General features: G+C 38.2%; 1 protein-coding gene across 8 annotated transcripts in view; it reads right to left on the bottom strand.

Moving 5' to 3' along the window:
• LOC139980152 (uncharacterized) overlaps positions 1-23516 on the bottom strand; it is a 170397-nt gene that overhangs the window by 5649 nt on the left and 141232 nt on the right. For 3 of the 8 annotated variants that reach the window (XR_011797465.1, XR_011797464.1, XR_011797463.1), the window contains 6 exons: positions 15979-16035; positions 14450-14570; positions 14047-14204; positions 12120-12223; positions 11521-11906; positions 9071-9265 (listed from right to left, as the gene is read on the bottom strand). Coding sequence is in view for 4 of the 8 variants with exons in the window: in XM_071991584.1 (XP_071847685.1) it covers positions 11875-11906; positions 12120-12203; positions 14127-14204; positions 14450-14570; positions 15979-16035; positions 17003-17098 (468 nt within the window). In the remaining 4 variants the exon portion in view is untranslated. Of the gene's footprint in view, positions 1-9070; positions 9266-10690; positions 11907-12119; positions 12224-14046; positions 14205-14449; positions 14571-15978; positions 16036-17002; positions 17162-23516 lie in introns of those variants that run through there. The other 5 variants (XM_071991584.1, XM_071991583.1, XM_071991585.1 and 2 more) reach the window with 4 other exon arrangements.

A 23516-nucleotide genomic window follows, 5' to 3' on the forward strand; every position in this document is an offset into this window, starting at 1 on the left:
TGACTAGGAGGTCAAAAGCTTAAAGGTCAAATCTTACAAATATGCTTCTTTTGAGAGATATGGGCAAAGAAGAGGGTCAATATTTCAATTGTATGATAGAGCTTGTAGAGAGGAAACCAACTCCCACTTCAATCGGACACCTGAAGTTATGAGTGGCCAAAAGTTTATTTTAATACCGTTTCAGTACAGAGTGCATATCACACTTAAATTGGACACCAGGTTCTCAACAGGTTCTCAAAAGAACCAACGGTTGATTTGTGATATTTTTGAGAATAATATTTGTGTGTACATCCAAATACAATTTAAGGACAGTTCTGCTCCCTTGTAAATATAGGCTTATAAGCAAGGAACCATGGTGACCTTGTTAGGTTTAGTAAAGATTAAACATTCCGTTAGCTTTCAGATATTCTACTTTACTTGCAACTGGTTTGTTTCAAGAATAATAGAGAGTACTAAACATGTATCAGTGGATGTTGATAAGTGCTTACGAAAACCATAAACACACTTTGACAATTCACTTGTCCTGTGACTATTGTATGTTCCTGATGGCACCATATTTTGCTACTTGATGGATAAAGAGGACATTCAGTGTCAAAAGAGGCAAATGTGGTATTTCTTATGGGATCTTGTACCCACACAACGTGTAAAAGAATAACAGAATTATTCATCTTCTGAATCTTCTGAATTTAACTTCAAGTTTGTAGATTATTCACTATCTCTGTTTTTCAATCAAAATAAACAAAGTTTCAGCAGACAAATAATTGATTGTGACTTTTCTTTCTCATTTTACTGCTGGCTTAATGTGAAGGTATTCAAATGTTAAGGATGGAAAAGTTATTTAATCAGAGTAATGACCCCCCCATTGTTATTTGCTATAATTTAAACCAGTATCCAATAAAGGGATTTTTCGTTACTGTGGCAGACAATGTAACATATTAGAAAACCAACCTGGACAAGTTTTTGAGATATGGTTGATTGCATGTAATCTATTTTCACAAGCTAAATCCTCCTTTACTAGAGAAAGTGGATCTCAGCAAGGGTTTGGTGATGTCATCATGTTAGATGCTCTTGAAAAGATATTTGTCCCACAATAATCTTCATATCAATTTATCTATCCTTGAGATGTGAATAAACTTAAAGGATGGCTTTAGGCAGAATTTCAGTGTTGACATGTAACACTCCAAAAAAACATGGTGTGGGGTGAGCATAAATTCCAAGCTCTCCCAAGTGATTAAAAAGTAAAGATATGGTGCTGGGTCATCTGAGGCATATTAAGATAATAATTAAAGTTTTTATAAGTAGTCCTGAAAGGAAGGTTGCACTAATAAATGAAAATAACATATTCTCCAAACTGATCAGGGTAGGGGCCTGAACCTTTATAGGCCTTGAGGCATGAAGGATTTTATAATGGAAGGGGTGTTGCCCTGGGATATGGGCATCAATCCTGGGGGGGGGCAGGGGGACATGTCCACCTCACTTTTTGTGATTGGGAGGGGCACTATCACATGTCCCCCTACTTGTGCACATTTTAAAATGGCCTGTACTGGGTCATAATTTGTTTAAACTGTTGCATTCCTCCCTATGTAAAATTCTTAAAGATCAAGAGTTCAGACAGTCGACAGGAAGTTTGTGATGTCTGTATGAATAATGGATTTGTACCGCATGCGCCATCCAAATGGCTCATTTGGCTATGCTACCAGCATGCGATAACACACACAATATGCATACACAGTGTCTAAGTGATAGGCCTACAACATGTTCTTATGTATTCTGTTGCATAGCTGTAGCATTGAAAGAAAATGTTTGAAATTTTTTATTTTATTTGGGTGGTTGAACTTAGATGTAGTATGTGCCGACGATTCAGCAATGTGGAACACATGTAAAACAGTCACAAATGCATTAAATTATCTACAAAACTCAATATATAGAAGAGTAGAATAGAAGAGTGGTGTTACAAGTCAAGATGAAAAATAAACCCAATCTCTTACAAAGAAACCCATAAAAATGCCCTAGTGAAATGGAAATGATCATTTCCCTAAGGTATTCTGCATTTCCCAATAGGAAATGGCTATTCCCTACAGGAAACAATACAAAATCCCACAGGAAATTTCACTTCCCCGCAGGAAGTAACAAATTCCCTAGTAACTTCCTGCAGGAAACTGAAAAATGTCTTGGGGAAATGCATTTCCCAACAGGAAATAGCTATTCCCTACAGGAAATGATACAAAATCCCACAGGAAATGTCATTTCCCCACAGGAAGTAACAAATTCCCTAGTAATTTCCTGCAGGAAACTAAAAATGTCTTGGGGAAATTCATTTCCCAACAGGAAATGGATATTCCCTTCAGGAACAGATACAAAATCCCACAGGAAATGTCATTGCCCCATGGGAAGTAACAAATTCCCTAGTAAGACCAGGGGCGTCGGAGCCGGTACGGCAGGTCTGGCGGTCGCCGGACCAATATTCACGGCGCTAAAAAAAAAAAAAGTAGGACTAAGAAAAAAAATGGCAAAAAATAAAGAACCAAAAAAGAATCATACTTCAAAATGTGTTTCAGAAGATTATTCCGGTGGCAGGGGTCTTGTTTTCAAGCTCGGGAAGTGCCATTTCCTGCAATCTGGGAGACATTTTTTCCAAATTTTCTACATTACGCTACGCGCTAACCATGGTGGCGCGTAGCGTAGTTTGACCTACCAAACGTCCCCCCGATAATTATGATAGATGGCCACACTCTGAATTGCCGTACCAATCCCAAATAGCTTCCGACGCCCATGAAAACCCTGCGGAAAGTGAAAAATGTCAAATTTCCCAATAACAAAATACTTGTGGAAAGTATGCTTACCTTCTAAAACCCCATAGAATATGTTGACCCTTTGTGCGATCTCTAGCATATGTCTGATGTAGAAATATCTCTAGACCCCTCTCTCTTCCTACTCCCACCCCAAGAAAGTACCCTGAATATAACAGTAGACTTCAATCTTACCAGAAGTTGCCTTTCACTAATGGAAAAGTGAAAGGCAACTTTTGGTTTTAACTATAAATCTCTCCCTTCCTAACATATCTTTGCATTGTATTAACTTCCACCCCCCCCCCCCCTAAAACAAATAAGTTAATTTCTATCTAACATGAAGTTGATATTCACTAATGATATAGTGAAGTTTAATTAAATGATCCATGTTTTTAACGTTAGATCTCTCCCTCCTTAAAAGAATCCATGTAATGGAGATCATCTGTCAAGCTGAAAACTTTCCTCTTCAATGTGTTTAAACCTACAATATAAGTACTCCTGCAGGCAACACCAAAGCATGCAAACTCCAGTTACCACAGGAGCGATAAACAACATGTAAAGCAATCCTGCATAAAAAATCAAAATGAGAGTCTGTTAACTTCAGCTAACTTACACAAAGAAAGAAGGCATATTTTTGTGAATTTTGATGATCATTTATTATTTTGATCATTTATTATATATAAAGCTCTTTCCATAAAAAATATGCAGGGATTAAATAATTACATAGTAATTAGGGTACACCTACACGGTACTTAGGGTACACCTACATGGTAATTAGGGTACACCTACATGGTACTTAGGGTACACCTACATGGTAATTAGGGTACACCTACATGGTAATTAGGGTACACCTACATGGTACTTAGGGTACACCTACATGGTACTTAGGGTACACCTACAAGGCTTAGGGTACACCAACATGGTAATTAGGGTACACCTACATGGTACTTAGGGTACACCTACATGGTAATTAGGGTACACCTACATGGTACTTAGGGTACAGTTTATGGAGTGACATGGTACTCAGGGTAAGGGTACAGTTTATGGAGTGACATTTCAAGGAGCTAACAAATCCAACCATACTGGTACTAATCTTCCAACACTATCAGTATCAAACGCATACCTCATTAATAGTTCTATTAAAAATATGTTATTATACAAAACGAAACCTTAAGGGGCATGAAGGGTTTTGTGTGGTTATCAAACCAAATTAAACCATACGTTTGTCAAAACGACTGCTAAATCATGGCAAAATAAATACTAACAATTATATGCAGTCAGTGACCTAATTTTTTAACTACTACTTGGGCATCATGAAAAATTTCAGTTGGTAAAATTGCGGTAAAACATATCATGGAAACACAGTTTGGTTACTCAACGTATTTGCAGGAAAAGAGGAATACAGACTCTAATAACCTAAATTTCTTAATACAGGAAGCTGGTAACTGGAATGAGAGATATGCACAGAAGGTTGACATTTTTAATCTATTTGTTTCTTGTTGAAAGTGAATCTACTATGTTCAACATAACTTTTGTTCAAATGATCATGGCTAAAATTAAGTCACCAAAATACTTTTGTTATTGTTCAAGAGGATAACATGATGACAATGTCCTGAAGTGATTACAAATACTCTATACTACTTACAAATAACTCTATTCCTTTAGGCAGTTCATACAATATATCTTATTATCAAATTTACCTGTAACACATTTCATGGCCTTCACAGTTAACTTGACAACAAGGACCTCTTGCCTATAATCGTATATTTGACATACTGTATTTGCACCAGTTTGCTGATCACTTTCAAACTTGCATTCTCTAACTCTTTTCTCAGAAATCACAAACATAACCTTGATGCCCTCTTACTCTGACAATGGCTCTTATTTCACCAACTTGATGTGAACATTCTATGTAATTCTATGTAATTCAAGTTCATCAACGGAATCAGAGAATTCTGATGGTAGGTGCTGGTTCATAATTACAAGGGTTCCCTATTAGCAACACATGCAAATTCTCACATTTTAAAGAAACTGCCTTAACCAGTGGCGTAGCTAGGATTTTTTGAGTGGGGGGGCCATGGGGGGGCTGTTCTTTCTTGTGGGGGGGGGGGCCGGGTTACTATCTGAGCGGAGCGCCACCTTGGTTGGCGCGGAGCGTACAGAGAAAATTTGAGATTTCAGCACCCCCCAGATCGCAGGAGATGGCACCTGTGAGGCAAAATAGCAACCAAAAAGATGTGCAACTTTGGTGACAGAAATGCAAATTTTTTTTTTCTCTTTCATGCTGACTGGCCTTGCCAACTCAGCCAGACTTTTAACTTGAGTGAAGTTGACATCAAAGGCGTACGGGACCATTTCAGTTTGGGGGGGGGCAGAACTTTGTGTGCCCGAAAGTTCCCGTGACACTATCTAAGCGGAGCGCCACCATCGGTTGGCGCGTAGCGAACAAGAAAATTTTTGGCACACAATGCCTCTCAGATTGCCGGAAATGGCACTTCTGAGGCCTTGCAAGTTGCATCTAAACATTCTTTATTTTATAATCTCACGTTTTAGAAATTTACAGTTCCCCAAAAATTTGGTAAATTAGAAGAAGAAAAAATGGTAACATCACTTTGAAGGGGAAAAATGGGACAGTATATTTTTTAAGCTGCTATATTTAGTTACCTTATTTATTATTTTAACACAGTACTCAGCTACCCCGTGTTCAACGACACGTAGGCGGGATAATGTCGCTGTGTCGGGTGAGACTGCAATTTTTCTCACAAAAAAGTATAAAATATAACAAAGAATATGATAAACATGTACTTCTAGGCTTGTAGACACTCCCCCCCCCCCCCCACCATCCATGAAAAAGAAAATGTTTCTTTTATACACTCATGTCGGGGATATCCAGGTCAAGGGCGGCGGAAGCACTTTTAATCGGGGGGGGGGGGGGCACCGACATCAAAGGGCACTTTGCAGAAATTCAATTGGAATGATGCAGCGTTATATTCAGTACCCTTTATAACTCTAATTGTATTATCTTATTTGTGTATACACATCACTCCATCAACGTCCCCCCCCCCCCCCCCTCAAGGAAAATATGCATACTAGCACTGCAATATCCATTGCGCAAATTGGGAAACAAGGAACAAGTTTTCTTTTGAGACAAATTGAGGTGAAATCATGCTAGTTGCTAATGTAGGAATCTTCCGAATTATAGTTTTTTTCTTGTTAATATCTTAACAAATTTTTTCCATTCGAAAATGCTTTGAGTTTGACTCACAGAAATTCGTAAAAAGTCACGGGCTTAGCCAGGATTTGCAAAGTTGTATGCACGGCTATCAAAAATTTTGGTTTTACAAACCCCTCAGATGGCCGGAAACGGCCCTTCCCGAGTGTTCATTCTGGTTCCCTGGCCTCTTGCTAACTTGAGGCACCTCAATTTTTATGTAGAAAAAAGGCACATTTCTAACCTGAGGAAAAGTGGGGGAGGGGCACGTGCCCCCTTTTTCCCCCCGGTTCCGCCGCCCTTGGTCCAGGTATACAATTGACTAGTTAGAAGAAAAAAAATTGATCGTGCAAAAAGCGTGGTAGCCCAGATGAACTGCGCTTACGGTGGTGTTAAATAAAGAAAATCATGGAATTGTCGGGCAAAAATTTGAAAAAGATTCGGGCAAGCTACTGCATATTTATATATATATATATATATGTATATATATATATATATATATATATATATATACATATATATATATATATATATATATATATATATATATATATATATATATATATATATATATATATATATATTTCCAGAGGACAAGAAATTCGGGCAAAAGTCCTGAAAAATTCGGGCAGCCTAAGAGGAGAAAAAATATATATATATATATATTTTTTTCTCCTCTTAGGCTGCCCGAATTTTTCAGGACTTTTGCCCGAATTTCTTGTCCTCTGGAAATTTAGGGGGCAGTCTGCCCCCCCTGCACACCCCGCCTCGTACGCCTATGGTTGGCATCATTTGTTGTTTCAAGGTGTCAAGGCCTTTCTCCCAACTCAAACCCCTGTGGGCTACCGGTAGGTTTGCAGGAAATGCCCACATGTGGACTTAAATAGCATTAGAGGAAGGGGATGGAAGACTAACACGCATCGATGTTTCGGTAATGGTCCACATTGGTGGCTCGGTGCTAATTAGGCCATTTATTGGGTTTCTTGAGGCAGCTGTCATCAGAATCTGGGTTTTTGTGCCAATCGATGACCGATAACATGTATTGGTAGATATCGATATCGCGCAGCACATGCACAAGGTTCGTGGTGTACGGTCCGACCGTCGCATCGACCATTGCCATGCCATGCTGTATGACCATTCTCATGATTACTACAGATATTGTATTATTCTTATTCTGCCAGATGCAGACGAGAAAATTGTGTAACTCTATTTCCCAAATTATTGAACAAAAAATATTAGTGAATCCCACTGATGAGTTTTTTTGTTTTTTTTTTACAATTTTTTTTTTTTACATTTTTTTACCCCATTCCCAGTGGGGGGGCAGTGGGGGGGCAGCCGATTTCATGGGGGAGCCCCGGCCCCCCCCCCAGGCCCCCCCGTAGCTACGCCACTGGCCTTAACCATGATAGGGTAACCTCTTAAAAGCCCTTCTACATTTTTCAAAACTACTGGTTGCATATTGGCAGGGAGTCCTGCAGTTATGTAAAGTTTTGAGCAATCTGAGCCTGTATATTTTTGTGTGCCATGAGAAAAGACTCTTTAATTTTATGATTATATCCTTGAAATGGAAAGCAGGAGTTGCTCCAAAGAGGACCACAATTCCTCACAGTATCAGCTAAATGAAGTAACAGATGAACATTGTATGATATGTTGTGGGCACCATACTTTGTTACACAAACTTCACAAGGATAATTTCACACAAGGAAATTTCATGTTCCTTTACACTGTCGTGTAAGTAACAACACCCAAATAGCATACATGTACTAACAATGTTATGTGAGCTAGATATGCGGAGGGAAGGACTCCTTTCAGAAACGGAAGTGAGTAAAACAATATCCATGATCTGAACTCAGACACCTTCCAGTGAGTGCTTTGAGATGGCGATCTCGGGAGGCGAGTAACGTCGTTAGGTTGGCTGATGCTTTCTATCCTCTCATCAACTGTACTCAGACAGTTGCCGATGAACCACTCCTTGTTATGTGTTCTGTCAAACCACAGATTCAATCAATAATGACCCACCTCTTCACAAACGGCATGCATGTAGTCCACTGGAAACCCTCTCATCATATAAAATTGTAGCAGTACCAACTTGGGATATTTCCTTCACTCCTTCACTATGGGGCATACCAGAACCTAACCGAATGGCTTGATCTTCCATACCCCTCTGAGACCTTTTTGCTGGAGTTGGATAGTCATAGGGGTATGTCATAACATGGCCACAACCTTTTGGAACTACCACGCCTTCATGGAGGCACCATGAACATCCAAAATGTCGATTAAACTGCGTTATCCCCTGTAGCTGGCATCTTGCAACAGAGTCACAAGCGCACAAAGTAGCAAATACTTTTGTGTTGTGTTCTACATTGACTGGAAAGCAGGCATGCCATCTCAGTTCCAAATGAGTTCAATTTGTTCCTTGTTACGAAAATACTTAGTCAGTGATGGGGTTTCCATTATATCTTGTAATTGCATTGATAAGGGCAAGTTAATGAAATAGAAACCACCCTTAACTAGATCCGACTTCATTATGTTGTTTGTACCACAAACTGTGCAGGACAAAATGCTGTCCATACCAAGGTAGTTCAGCAACCCTTACAATATAAGCATGAAATTCAACTTAGAATGATAGATAGAATGTCTCCGGGAGGCAGCTTACTGGTAGATGTATATTGATCAGCTGCAGGAGATCGCAAACAGCCACTATCTGTAAGCTATGACGTAAAGCAAAGGCCAGAATTGCCAATGAACTCAGTGGCTCTGTAATTAAGGCTCCATCATAAAGTGGCAGACATTCTTGAGGTGGGACACCACCATTTTCCTCAAGAAGAACATGCTGAATAGAAAGAAGATACTCAATTCAATAGCTGGCATTAAATTTATCTAGGAAATGTTTTCATTTTTCAGGTGGCCAATTTGTTCCATGACCAATTTAAATGTGAATGAAGTATGTTAGAAAAAAATTCTTTCCACACCTTATATATATGTGAGGTTTCTGTAAGTGAATCGACAGGATGATAAAGGTTCTGTACTATATTTTTTAGAAGACAGATTAATCTGTGAATTGCATTACCTCATCATTAAGCTCTTCAACAGTATCTTCAAAGATATCTTCTTCCTCAGAGTCATCAACAGGATATTCTCATTCCCAAGTAACAGGGCCTTGCTCACCAGCATCATCTGAATCACGATTTTCAGGAAAGTATATTTACCTGGCGAAAGGTACCCCTTCCTCAGCATCTGCGTGAGCATCAGTTTCTGCGTCCTCCTAGCAGTTAACAATAGGGATCATGTTATCACCAAATTTGACATTTAAGAAATGTTTACCTAGTGAAATATCATGTTTAGAAGCCAAGATGCCCTCACACATGTACACAGTAATATCACCATTGCTTATACTTTGCAGTCTTTGAGAAGTAATGAAATAGGAAGATTGTAACTGTATTGTAACTGTATGATTTCTAATGCCATTCATGGGAGATCAAATAACCCTGCAATATTCTTTTTGAGCCGTCATTTAACAAGCTTGAAAGGTCCCTCACTATAATTTACACGCTACACGAGTCGGACGATTTGTTTAATTTACAAAAAAAAATTGTGTTTTCAATTACAGATGTATGACTATACTTATGGAAATAACAAAGGAGAGCTCCATAAGAAAAATAAGTATTGATATATGAAAGGGAATTATATTCTAACCATCTGGTAAAATTTGAATCAATTTGTTTTCGATATATGGACAGCTAAAGATGTTGCCTCCAGTACTAAAGTGAACTTGTAGCAAACAGGTGTGATGTCATTGATTCACAAACACAAACGAAAGCTTTGTTCTTCTTTACAAATTGCACCTAATTTTCCACTCAGGTATTTGTTGTATCTATATTGTGACTTTGTCACAGTCATGTCAGTATGTTCACATCACCCTCAGGCAGGCGCGTAGCCAAGGGGGGGCAAAGGGGGCGGCCGCCCCCCCCTTTGAGCAAATTTTTTCAAAAATTTGTTAACGGTTTTTATGATATCACTAGTATTTTCAAAAGAAAAATGCTAAGATGCAACTTACAAGGCCTGGGAAGTGCCATTTCCTGCGATCTGGGAGGCATTTTCAGCCAAAATTTTCTTGTACGCTTCGCGCCAACCATGGTGGCGCTACGCTTAGATAGTTTGCAATGCCGAATCTACAGTTTCGCCCCTCCCTTGGCAAATTCCTGGCTACGCGTCTGCCCTCAGGTAAACAATCAACCCTACCCCAAGGTAAAAAATGATGGAAAACAAAACATATATTGGTGAGTGTGCATCTATGACAGCGTACCTGTTTTTCATCAAGTCTGTTTATGGTAGAATATACAATAACTTCAACTGTCAACATCTCAAAACGGCAAATAGGATTTAAAGGAAACTTTTGCTCTCTATTAACACAAAAAAGTAAATTTTGATCTGGAGTATCCTTTTAAATCACTCCCTTTTATTAATGTTCTAATTAAAAGGACATATACTGTAATGGAACACTTAGCTGTCCAGAACAATACATCTGTAGGATACATTCTTCTCATTCTCTTTAAAGGTCAAGTGACATAGACTTGACTTTACATAATTTAAAACTTTACAATTCTTATGTTAAGAAAAACCCAACAACGCGATCATTTTCCGTCTCCAAAGGGGTAGAAATCAGTAAAGAGTACGATTACGTAATAGATTCAGTGATGTCACGGGGGGGATTGTATTGAGTATGTAGAAAATATTACCTTTCTCAGCAGTCTGTTACAAGAAAGTTAAGATTGGGATTTAGATGAAAAATCACAAATTGATACATAAGACATCGTACAAAACATTTAATGACTTTCTTTTTTCAACCTGGCAACTATTTCGATAAGGACTGCTTGAGAATCAACCTCCTTCAAAGTTTTTAACTCAGAAAGTACAAGGAATGCGTTTTGCATATCATCAGCTAACAGTTGTATGTCTTGCGGAAGTCTTATTTGTCTACCAAACCTTAACTCACGTATTAACCCCTCAGTAACTAGGTGCGACTTCCAAACCGGTTTTCTAATATGGACCTAGCTTTAGCATAACCGCTACTACCTCCAACTAACTGGCAACTCCTAATGGCCTCTTTAGCAGAGCCCGATGTATATTGCATTAATCTAGACAACTTTGAATCGTTGTCCTCACATATCTTATCAATATTAGCCTCAAAAGCCCTTATGAATTGATGATAATGTAATGGATCGCCATGAAATATTTGCAGCTCTACCTTAGGTAAATTCAATAAATGTAGAAATTCTTTACGAAATAAATCTGCTTTTGGATTATCCTTAAGGGGTTGATCCTCTACAGCAGAATTCAATGCATCTTTAACTAAATTTAAAGCGGAAATGTAATCTTTCTGCTTTTCACAAAAATAGTCGTCACTCTCGTCAACATCCTTCTCAACAGTAAGCGTCTCGTGGTACTTCTCGTGAGCCAACGTAAACACTTTAAAAAGATCTTTCAATAAAATTACATGATCGTTAATGTCCTCGTTACCTTCCGCGATATACTGCCTGACACGACTAATCTGCATCGTAGCAGCCCTCTTTGCTGAAGTCCTGACAGTCTTTAGGTCTTCCATGAGTCATCAGACGACGATTACATTGGTGTTACGGGAATTAGGCACGTGGTACACTATTTCTGTTACTGGAATACGATGGTGAGCTTATATACGACAGGAATTGGTGGGCTTATAGAAAATAGAAAGGTGAATAAGAAACAACGGCCGGATACCGGACGGCGAAGGATATACAGGACTTCAAGTTATCGAAACCCAACAATTATTTCACTGTCACCAAGACGACGCTCAATGAAGCTGAACCAGGTGTCGTAGGTTTTAACCCATCTATTTCATGCGTGGCTCAACAGGACCACGGTGAAAACTATAAAGTAAAGATATCAAAACATCAATACAAACATTGGTGAAACAAACATATGAATTTGCACAAATCAATAATAACATGATAAAGCATTATATATCTCCTTATAAAAAATGCACAAAAGAAAGAAGTATGACGAATAACATTTGGTAACATGAAACAAAACAGAGAAAAATTGACGACAATTACATTCTTGATAATTATAACTTAACTTACAATTGTTACCAGGCAAAACCAACCGCACGACAAACTGCGGTGTACAGGGGTTAACTGCGGCTATCTGGGGTTTACGTCGGCTTTCTGGCGTTTACGGCGGCTTTCTGGAGAATGAATAGAATACCAACAAAAGGAATAACCTCTGGAGAGATACTCTACGAAGATAATACTTTAACTCCAGATACTCTTACAAATAAGCAAACATCAAATACACAAAGAGGCAGTAATAATAACAGGTACAAGCATACAGCAAATCACATTAAAGGCATATCTGTGTAAGGGTGTTAGCCACTGAAAATAAATGTTTGTTCTTGATCAGAGAACTCTGGGTTTGGTGTGATGACCAAACACAGAGCAAGACACACAAAAAAAATATAGAAAACTCAACTGGATTGGATCGAATTAAAATATAATTACGAATGACAAACAATATACAGTACAGCTGATCTGGGCCCAGTCAAAGAATTAAATTAAACAACTTACAGTAGTGAGGTGCGCACCCAAAAGTAAAGTAAATACACTTAATTTATAAAGCTGTTCCGGTGAGTTTGCGTGCTGGTGACATCAGGTACAGGTCTTCCACGACATCAGAAAGAGTTGAACAGATAAATGGTTTAATGTCTGATCCCAACGAAATAGTGTCCTTTAATTAATAAGCGATAGAGTCCCAGGCTATCCTCCAGTAAAATAATGTGTATATCCTCTGTGGTAAAGTAATGTCAGTTATAACAAATGGTGTCCCGGCCTATCCTTTATGGTAAAATTATATCCTCTAAGTAAATAATATTCTTTATAGTAAATAGTGTCCCAGACTGTCAGGTGAATATGACTCCTTCCATAAAATAATAAGGACTATACAGTAACTTGATTTGTAAATTAAGGTTTAAAACAAACTATCCAGCATTAAAACGATATATCTCCTCTTGTGCGACTGTCTTACTCCAATACTTATGGCCAACTGCCTAACTCCCTATACTGTACCCTCAAAACTCCCTTTGTTCCTATAATATATATACACAGACCCCATTTCCTGTGAGGGCTAATTTCCAGGAAGAACAAAGATAGTTGCTTAGCAACCCAGAAGGAGAGATTTTAATCCCCCTTTTCACTACCACAAGACAACATACATATATACTGTACAAATGTATAGACCTCTGTACAGTGACCCTGCACAGTACACTAATACTAATAAACAAGTAAAACTATAGTACAAAAGAAAACTTTATGTAAGAGCTGACCATCTTACATCTGTATAACACAATATTAAAAGACATATACAATTACAATATCTAGTTCCTTAATACATATATAAAACATTTAGAATACTTACATTAAGGGTCTACTATAGTAAACACATGTGACGCCTTCCTGAACCAGGAGAGGAATGAAGCATGTGTACCTCACATAATGTGTAAGTATGCATCGATACGTAAGTGTGCATCGATTACGTAAGTATGCAAATCGAGGAGGTGGGTATAAAAGGTACCAGTTAAGGGCAGTATTGACCTTTGCCCGACCTCGACCAAGCGGAAATTTCCCCTTGGTCACTTTTAGGAAATAACATACATTGGCAACGATGACAGGAAGGGATCCTGATGAAGCGGATTGATGTGGGTTTGGATAGCCCTACCCTTTATTTTGACATGATGTTGCCTCGTCTGACATTTAGTCCATTTTCCACCAAGTGAACTCCTCACCTGTGATGGCTGGTAATGAAACTCTAACACTAACATGTTTCTACGTAAAGATTGTCACCATAAATTTGTGATTGCTCACTTCATTAATGATACCATAGGAATTAAAGAACAGGTAAACTTCAAAATGACGTGTAACTTAAGCTCTGGCCAGGAATAGGTCATAGGTGATTCAACATCATCCAACAAATGATCCTCCTAGTACATACAAATTTAAATGCCAAATTTAATACCTAGTTTGCCTTAATACATATCCAGGGCTTCCTTTGAGATACTCCCTGCATCTACCCATTGATTAAATTTTGAAGAGTACCCTGCCACGTGACCAGATACTCAGTTTTTCCCTTCTTCTGCCTCTTCTTCAGGACCTTCTCCACCGTGAAGAAATCAGCTGAAACAAAAAATACTTTTACTAGCATGGTAAACATAGTCATTTAACAACAGTAGTTGTGAATGATTAATCAGGAAATTGCTACTCCAGCTTGAAAACTATGTTCAAATCAGTAGGCCTATGCCCTAGAAACAGGGACCCACAATGTGCAACAGATGCAAGGAAGTTGAAAAATCTGTTAAAAGCAACAGAATCATCTACATTGTTGGTTAAGGTGTAATACCATGGAAAGAGGGTCACCACACCTGCTTCGTCTTCCTGCTCTTTTTCTTCTCCTGCTTCTAACTCTTCACGCACATCTTCCTCAGTATTTTCTGGACATGACTGCAAGTCTTCATTTATGTCAAGCAGAATGACTGAAGGTCCCTATGGAGATATGAAGATGATACATAGTTTCATTAGAAGTGCAAACTCATGCATCCGGATGTTACAATCTTCATAACTTCCAATGAAATCAGATGATGAAAGGGATAAAAAGAATAAACAATTTGTAATTTCAGCACAAGGTAATGACTGGAAGTAATGGTACCATTCACATTTAAGAAGGACACAAGCTACAATTTAAATGGCTTTAATGTGATTCATTTCAGTCATGGATGTTTACGTGAGACTCATTAGTTTTAATAGAACCAATTACATAGGGAATTACATCATGCACTGTACATTACATTTGTCGCTTTTTAAACCTACTTGTACACGCCGATCAACACCTATTAGGATAGGAATGCTCACTGGCACACTGAGTACTGACAAGGGTTTGCCTGAGTGTTATGGTGACATATACTCCCCTAAGATACTACAAAATCTTTGTCACTCCAGTAACTATTGGAGATAATAGATACAAAATAAAGACCTTGTAATATATCACCTTGCATGTCACTTCAAAAAACATGTGATTAAATCTGACATTTCACATGAAAGAAGAACCAGATTGCATAAATGCACTGTTGTTTCAATGATGAAAGATTTATAAGCAATAGCATAACAATCTGACCTTTATAACGATCTGACCTACTGTGTGGTGAGGCTGCATGTACAACATATATAGATCTCAATAAGACAGAGAAAGCATGTATAAGATACTATCCATAATGAAAGTTCCTGCCCTAATGTAACCACTGATAAGCTTCTTGAACTCATTGTGACATATTAGCTTATTATTTAGCAGCAAGCTACCTGTTGAGATATTAAATAGACAATTCCTCACAGCTTGATCCATTTGACCTCCACCAAACTCATGGGCTTCTTGAAATAATTGTGATACACCTATACTTACCATGTATGAAATAGCTCCAAGCTTCCCTGCTTGAGATATGTTTAAAAGGCTTTCACAGTTTAACCTGTTGACCAACTGACCTTTTACCTTCACCAAACTGAAAGGCTACTTTCATTCAATGAATTTCATCCACATATCAAACATGAGATAGTTCTTTAGGTTTCCTTTCTAGAGAGATATCTTGTTTCTGAAGTTTTTACAATTTTGACCTCTGTTGACCCCAAAAACCTCTGACCTCCACCAAAATGAAAAGAGTTCTTGCACTTAATGTGATACCGATATATCAGATATGTCCACGCTTCTCTTTGTGAGATATCGTGTTTACAAGCTTTGCTTCACAACACATACACATGCATGAATCACAACTAAAAAGGTTACGATTATCATCAAAACCAAAAATGATGAAATGCAAAGCTTGTTTCATGCATAAGCAAAGAACTTTCTAACCACTGCAATAAAGATAGAAATGAAGTAGAACATGACAGCCAAACCACTAACCCTCTTGGTCGTAGGATGGATGAACAGCTTCATCACTGCTAGAGCCTTGTTCTTGGTCTAGCAAACAGAAATTACAGAGAAAGAGAACAACACAGTGAGCGAGCACATTATATAAAATTGATTATATTTGTGTTTTGTTTTAAACTTATATGTGCAATTCTGCTGCCGACATATTAACATTCTGATCATGGTCACTCAAAACTGCAGAACTACAATTAGCCTGAGTGTAGTAGGGTCATTTTGCTCCAGAGAATTTTTAACAAATCTTTGGTCAACTTAAACCAAAAGGTTTAGATCTGGACAGGAAGTAGAATGACTTGTGCTGTAAAATCGAACAAAAGACATCATTAAAAAGTATGTTATATCAGCAAACTTCAAGTTCGATATAAGTTTTTTACATATCATGTTCAGTTGCTGATAGGCAATTGGCATCTGGAGTTCTAGTTGCATTGCTGGAAGTAACTTGTGAGGAAAAGCAGGAATATTTCCAATGAAAATGAAATAAATTTGATTGGTTACAATGTTATGTTCTCATGAGAACTTACACACACTATAAGTATATACAACAATATATGGACAATATAATTGTGTACAGTCATGAGCACTATATTACAGGACGACAAAACAGCAAGTACCCTTAGCCCAGGTCAAAATGTTTATGTAGTTGTGTAACTATAACGTACCACTATCTATATTATGGACAGACCCCTCCCTCCTCCATTTCAGTGAATATATTTCATTGTGATTATTTCCCTTCAAGCCGGTATTGTGTGTACCTACCAGCATGTATCATGTGACAATTTCAATGAAGTTCTGCAGCAAAAACACCCAGACCCTCTCGTCCACTCACCCCCCCCCCCCCCTCCCCTCCTCTCATATCATGTTTATAAGTGTTCAAATTGTCCTGCTTAGCTTTATAACAATTGATGACTGTAAAATGCAAAAGGAATCTGCTCACTGAAAGGTAACACTTGTTGGCCTTGTGCTTTACTAGTAAGACATGCAAACACAACACAAAACTTACGGATTGTAATACTATGTTTGCTGCGTAATATTGCTTGCAGATCACAGACTCCATACACAGACGGTCGTTTACAGGTAATACCAGGTGGCAGACCATCTACCACAATATTCCCCATAGCAAGCTGCTTGTAGCTCATTGCTCTTCTGCCCGTACCTGCATCTGTGATCATATAAACCAGTTAAACACCCAGCAAGCAAGCCGAAGTCGCCCGACGGCGGCTGCCGCCGGCAGGCCATAGGCGTACGAGGCGGGGGGGCAGACTGCCCCCCCAAATTTCAATTCGGGCAGCCTAAGAGGAGAAAAAAAAAAATATATATATATATATATATATATATATTTTTTCTCCTCTTAGGCTGCCCGAATTTTTCAGGACTTTTGCCCGAATTTCTTGTCCTCTGGAAATATATATATATAAATATGCAGTAGCTTGCCCGAATCTTTTTCAAATTTTTGCCCGACAATTCCATGATTTTCTTTATTTAGCATCATGATGCCCGAATATTTCCGTGTAACACCACCGTAAGCGCAGTTCATCTGGGCTACCACGCTTTTTGCACAATCAATTTTTTTTCTAACTAGTCAATTGTATACCTGGACCAAGGGCGGCGGAACCGGGGGGCACAGGGGGCACGTGCCCCCACTTTTCCTCAGGTTAAAAATGTGCCTTTTTTTCTACATAAAATTGAGGTGCCTCAAGTTAGCAAGAGGCCAGGGAACCAGAATGAACACTCGGGAAGGGCCGTTTCCGGCCATCTGAGGGGTTTGTAAAACCAAAAAATTTCTAGTACGCTCCGCGCCAGCCAATGGTGGCGCTCCGCTCAGATAGTCGTGCATACAACTTTGCAAATCCTGGCTAAGCCCGTGACTTTTAATGAATTTCTGTGGGTGAAACTCAAAGCTATTTCGAATGGAAAAGATTTGTTTAGATATTAAAAAGAAAAAAACTCTAATTCGGAAGATTCCTACATTAGCAACTAGCATGATTTCACCTCATTTTGTCTCAAAAGAAAACTTTTAATTTTTCCCCTTCAAAGTGATGTTACCATTTTTTCTTCTTCTAATTTACCAAATTTTTGGGGAAGTGTAAATTTCTAAAACGTGAGATTATAAAATAAAGAATGTTTAGATGCAAGTTGCAAGGCCTCAGAAGTGCCGTTTCCGGCAATCTGAGAGGCACTGTGTGCCAAAAATTTTATTGTACGCTATGCGCCAACCGATGGTGGCACTACGCTTAGATAGTGTCATGGGAACTTTCGGGCACAAAAAGTTCTGCCCCCCCAAACTGAAATGGTCCCGTACGCCTATGCAGCAGGCCGCCGTAGATTTGGCAAACGGCAAGTTGGCATACCGCGGGCGGAAACGCTGCCGGGCAACCGGCTGCTCGAGGCTGGCCCGCCGGTCCTCAAAGCAGGCCCGCCGGCAGGTGGCCGGCGGCAGGCAGACGGCAAATCAGCGCTGATGTCTTTCAATTATGTTTTTTTCCAATAGTCAAATAGATTATTTTAAAAATTGTGACAGTTGATGAAATATGGAATTCGGATTACATTTCCAGCTGGAAAATAGTCACTGCATGTGTATATTTAAGTGGGTCATTTTCGAAAAGTTTTATTAATTGAATATCCAGAAAGACTCTAAGGGATAGAAAAACTTTTAGAAGTGTGTATTCCAGATATAACGACAGTCAAGTTTTTTAATAAAAAACATAAGGCAAGGAGCATTGACATAATATTGTCACAATTTATTAATTTCATTCATTTTCCCTTAATTACCAGATGTTTTAGCCATTTATGAACAACTAACACCAATTATTTGATAAAGCCACAGAATGAAGGAAAAGAGTGAAGCAGATTTATGAAAACACTTGCCATCATAATATCAAATGAAGACACACACGGTGTGCCGAAATAGAAACAGTGTGAATTTACATATAAGGAAGCAAGACCTATCAATTGCAGACATTCTAAATGCCATTGGAATATGAAATACTATACTGTATCCAGAATTAATGTTGAATGAAGTTCATAAAACGTACAAGCACATTTTGTGGCTCAATTTTCAGTTGGGCGCATGATTCCAGTCACCTTTGGTAATTGATATACACAGCGTTCAAGACTCTATCATTACATTTACTGTGATAGTTAGTATATGTTTTTGGTTTTTCTCTCAATGTTTAATGGCCTGCTGCAAATTTACATATCCAGCGGTCCTGATAAGGGGGGGGGGTACAAAAATGCTATGACATGATGGGTTATGTACACATACAACAAATTTCACATTTCGAGATTTTTTTCTAAACCATTTAAAATGTATTAAGATTCTGCTGGATATTGGTCAGTCTGAATAACATTTGTAAATTTTGAAATACTGTTCCATTAATATAATACTTCTTAATATTATTTCAAACATTTTTAACTAAGTTATAATTATTGCACAAATCACATGAACCTCCAAAATATTAGGCGATTCCAAGCTTGTCAAAACCAAGTGAAGTTTCTGAAGTATGATAGCCTGTAAAGTATTTGATCTTGGGTTCATTAAAAGAAAGAAAAAGGGCTTAACCAGCTCCTCTATTAGAATTATATATTGGTTTTGTAAGGTCTTTACAAAAAAATATATTTGGAGCAAACTCAGTCATACAAATTTCATGCTGGCCCACAAAAACCAAATAATATAAGGTAAGCATTCCATTCAAATATGGATCGTAAGCACCCTCTCTTTAAATCTCATTTGAAGTTTCAGCACTGCATGATACAACATTCGTCAGGGCCAAGACACTTGGTGTTGACCTTAGCCTCCCCTTCATCCTCGCCCAGCTCGTAAATGTTCTTTTGGATGAAATCCCACACGTTATTAGACTCCCAAGTGTAGTTAATGTACGTCCAATACATAAAACACTTTGAAACATAGATGACCTGCCTTGATTAGAGAACTAGCATGGTATTGCCATCCTTTCTACTATCACAAACTGTTGTTCTTGGTTCCTTCTGTGCTCTCATATGATTACAATAAATGGTTGCGTCTGGCTAACCTTAGCCAGGAACTCTGGCAAGTTGGTTCCAATCTGCAGTGATGAAATAGTGAAAACAATAAACAAGATATGCAGAGATAGTTGTGAATTTTTCTCACATGCAAAGCAAAGGGTAAAGGCAAGAAAAACTGATCCCATCTTTTAAATTCATATTACTGACTTTGAAACTGAAATGTAAGTCCATTAATAGATATCCTATACTGTAGATACTTCAAGTCACACTTTTTTTCATCTCAGGTTTGCTTGATGTATTTTCAAATATAAACCAACTGAAACTTGTATTTAATAAAATAATATATTGTAATTATCGCAAGAAAACAAGTTTTGACAATATGATTTTCAACCGTATTCACAACCATATTTTTTATTCAGACTTGATTGTCCAAATACCTGTGGACTTTGCAAGTTCATGAAAACCTTTCCTTTTTAATACAATATATCCATGGAAATCTATATTAACCAAAAGTCCATCATAGAACATCTCCCGACCAACTTGACCAAGTTTCAGTTTAAGGGGAGTATTGGACACACCCATTCACATAAATCACACATCAAACTTTCCTTCCCTTTACTTCGAAGTGTACTTCTTATTAGTTACCGTCACCCTAGTACATCTTTCAACGCACAAGTTCATGTAGTATTTGTTCCAGTTCTAACAAAATGGGATAAGTGATTTAATGTAGTTACCTGTACACATTGCGCAAAAGACTGCATTAATTTAATTGCCTCTGCCAAAGTTGCTTTCAGCTTCTTCTTCTTTCCGACACCATCACACTTAGTTCCCGCAGGAAACAGAAGTGGAAGTACTTGCAATGCCACTGAAAGCTTCTTCTTGTCTGGAATTTGCAAATAGTTAGCTTCAAACATGCAACGTGAAATGTTATCAACTGTTTAAACTAACTCAAATTGCAGTGTTAATTCAAAACACGGGCAAACACATAGGGTGTCTACAAGATAGTGCAGCACATTAAGCACTGTCACATTGCACTGACACACCTAGCTTCGTGCAAAACTTGGGGGAGGGTATTAAGCTTAAGCTGCTTATAATTTACAGGAGGCTTGGGGTGTATGTAATTAGGGATCACTTAAAGAAGTAAGAGTCGGTCGGTGGATATATTAAAGAGCAAAGGGACGCTGTTAATGTTTATGTGAAAATATCACAAAGGACACCCCCCCACCCCGTCCCCTAAAGGATGAAACTTAGCGAGACCAAATCGTCATGGCAGCTCACCTTTTTTCACCTTCTCGCCATATCGAAAACTACAACCAAATAAGGTGGCGCTGTTTAACTAAACTTAAACTTGTGCTTACAACCTAAGCTAGTGCTTACAGCCTACGCTACAACCTAAGCTATCCTAATAATAGTCTAGTCTTGGAGCTACATTTTATCCTACTACAGTCAAATTTGTCTTCTCCATGCATCCTCCTAAATCCTTCCATGTGCCTAATCATTTCAGTAAGCCATTCCAGCTGCTCCTCCGAAATAAAACGGTACTTTCCGCTGAAAAAAATTTTGTTTTCCGATGACAAACACCGTTTTGTTTCAGCGGAAAGTAACGTGTGCGAGAGAGTCCCTTACTCAAATTCCATATCTAGTTTTATATCTGGCTATATCTGGATAGATAAAGTTTGATATGGCCATATAAAGCCAGATATATCTTGATATAATTGTAAATCAGATATCCATATAAAGTTTGATATGGCCATATAAAGCCAGATATAACTGGATATAGAGTCAATCCAGATACACATATAAAGTTTTATCTGACCATGTAAAGCCAGATATATATTGATATAATTGTAAGCCAGATATCCATATCAAGTTTGATATGGCCATATAAAGCCAGATATAACTGGATATAGAGTCAATCCAGATAGGCATATCAAGTTTTATCTGGCCTATGGACATAGAGTCTATCCAGATATGCAGATAAAGTTTTATCTGGCCATATTAAGCCAGATATAACTGGATATACATGTAGACTGTATGCTCTTACTTAGTGTATTTTCATAGAGATTTACATTGCCCTATATTGTTGAATTTGTGGTACTGCACACATTTCAATGGTAAAGCACTTACAGTGCACACTAAGTCAAAGGGGGTATAAATTGGCTACTTGATCTATCTGGGTTGCTAGGTAACCACAGGGTCATTGATGGAAAAAGGATGACTCAGAGGGTAATTAAGTGTGAACATGGAGGTAAAAGCATGCAGACCTCCATGGTGTGAGACCTGCTTTTGAACAAAGGACATATTTGTAACGGTTACTCTGTGAGTGAGATAGGAAAGGCAGCTAGTGTACACATGGTAGGAGTAGAAAGCATAAGGAAATTTAATAGAAAGGATAAGAAAAGGTGATGGAGATTCGTAAGATAAAACCTATTGATGTCAAGACATTGGCAAAGAATTCTATAGTGAACTGAACAGTCAGAAGGAAGAAAATTTTTGGAACTGATGCATGGAAACAACATATTTTGGGACTGAACTTCGATACTGAATGGAACATATATCGCCCTCCTGGAACTTATTTACTAAAGCCAGTGGCGTAACGATGAGTCTGGGGGCCCCTGGGTCCAGGGAAGGAAGGGCCCCCTGGCTGCTGCGGAGAATCAACCGATGTGCGCGCAGCGCACATCACGAGCGCGGAGCGCGAAGTCCCAAAGGCGTGGGTCCAGGGCCCGCCTTAGGGCACTGGAAGCTCTGGGGTTCTACAAGCTCTCTGGTGCAATCTAAGCCGTATATATATGGAACATTTCGTGGTGATTTAATCCACTGAGATTTTGGGGAAAATCTGCGTTCATAGACACATTTTTGGTCCGCCTTGTCTGTCATACTGGGAACATAAAAAAATGTGTTGCAAAGCTTGAATACATTAAAGGATCGGTTCAGTTATCATACATGTTTATGTTATATGAAAGACGATAATAAAAGAAACACAATGGTGAAAAAAACTGTTCAAATATCTTTTCCGGTTAAAGAGATATTCAAGTGTAAAGTTTTATCAGATTGTGTAGAAACTGCTGAAATCTGACTAGCTGTGATGTCACATCCTCACATTCCTGCAAAGTCTTTGTTTTTCTCTCTAAATATTTTGTGAGATTTCATGACTTTCAACCAAAAGATATGTCAGGAGATCTCATATTTGTCAAAAGGAAGTATTTGAAATTCAACATCTGAAGAATTTTTGATTATATTATTTTCAAATGTGTTAAAAAATGTAAATAATTTTTAATGAAATATATTCACAAATGTTAAGGAAGTGAGGATGTGACGTCACACCCTCACAGTAAGTCTTTCTACACCAGTCGTTTTCAAAGAAATGTTGATATCTTCAAAGTGTCATATCTCCTTAACAGAGCATGCTATCATGGTAGTTTCTTCACTGTTCTTTTTGTCTTTTTGCGCTCTTTCATACAAAATAGACATTTCAAACACCTGAACCAATCCTTTAAGAGATTGAAAGGATAATAAGACCAATGACCAAT

Source organism: Apostichopus japonicus, chromosome 14 (genome assembly GCF_037975245.1).
Source record: "Apostichopus japonicus isolate 1M-3 chromosome 14, ASM3797524v1, whole genome shotgun sequence".
NCBI classification, from domain to species: Eukaryota; Metazoa; Echinodermata; class Holothuroidea; order Aspidochirotida; family Stichopodidae; genus Apostichopus; species Apostichopus japonicus.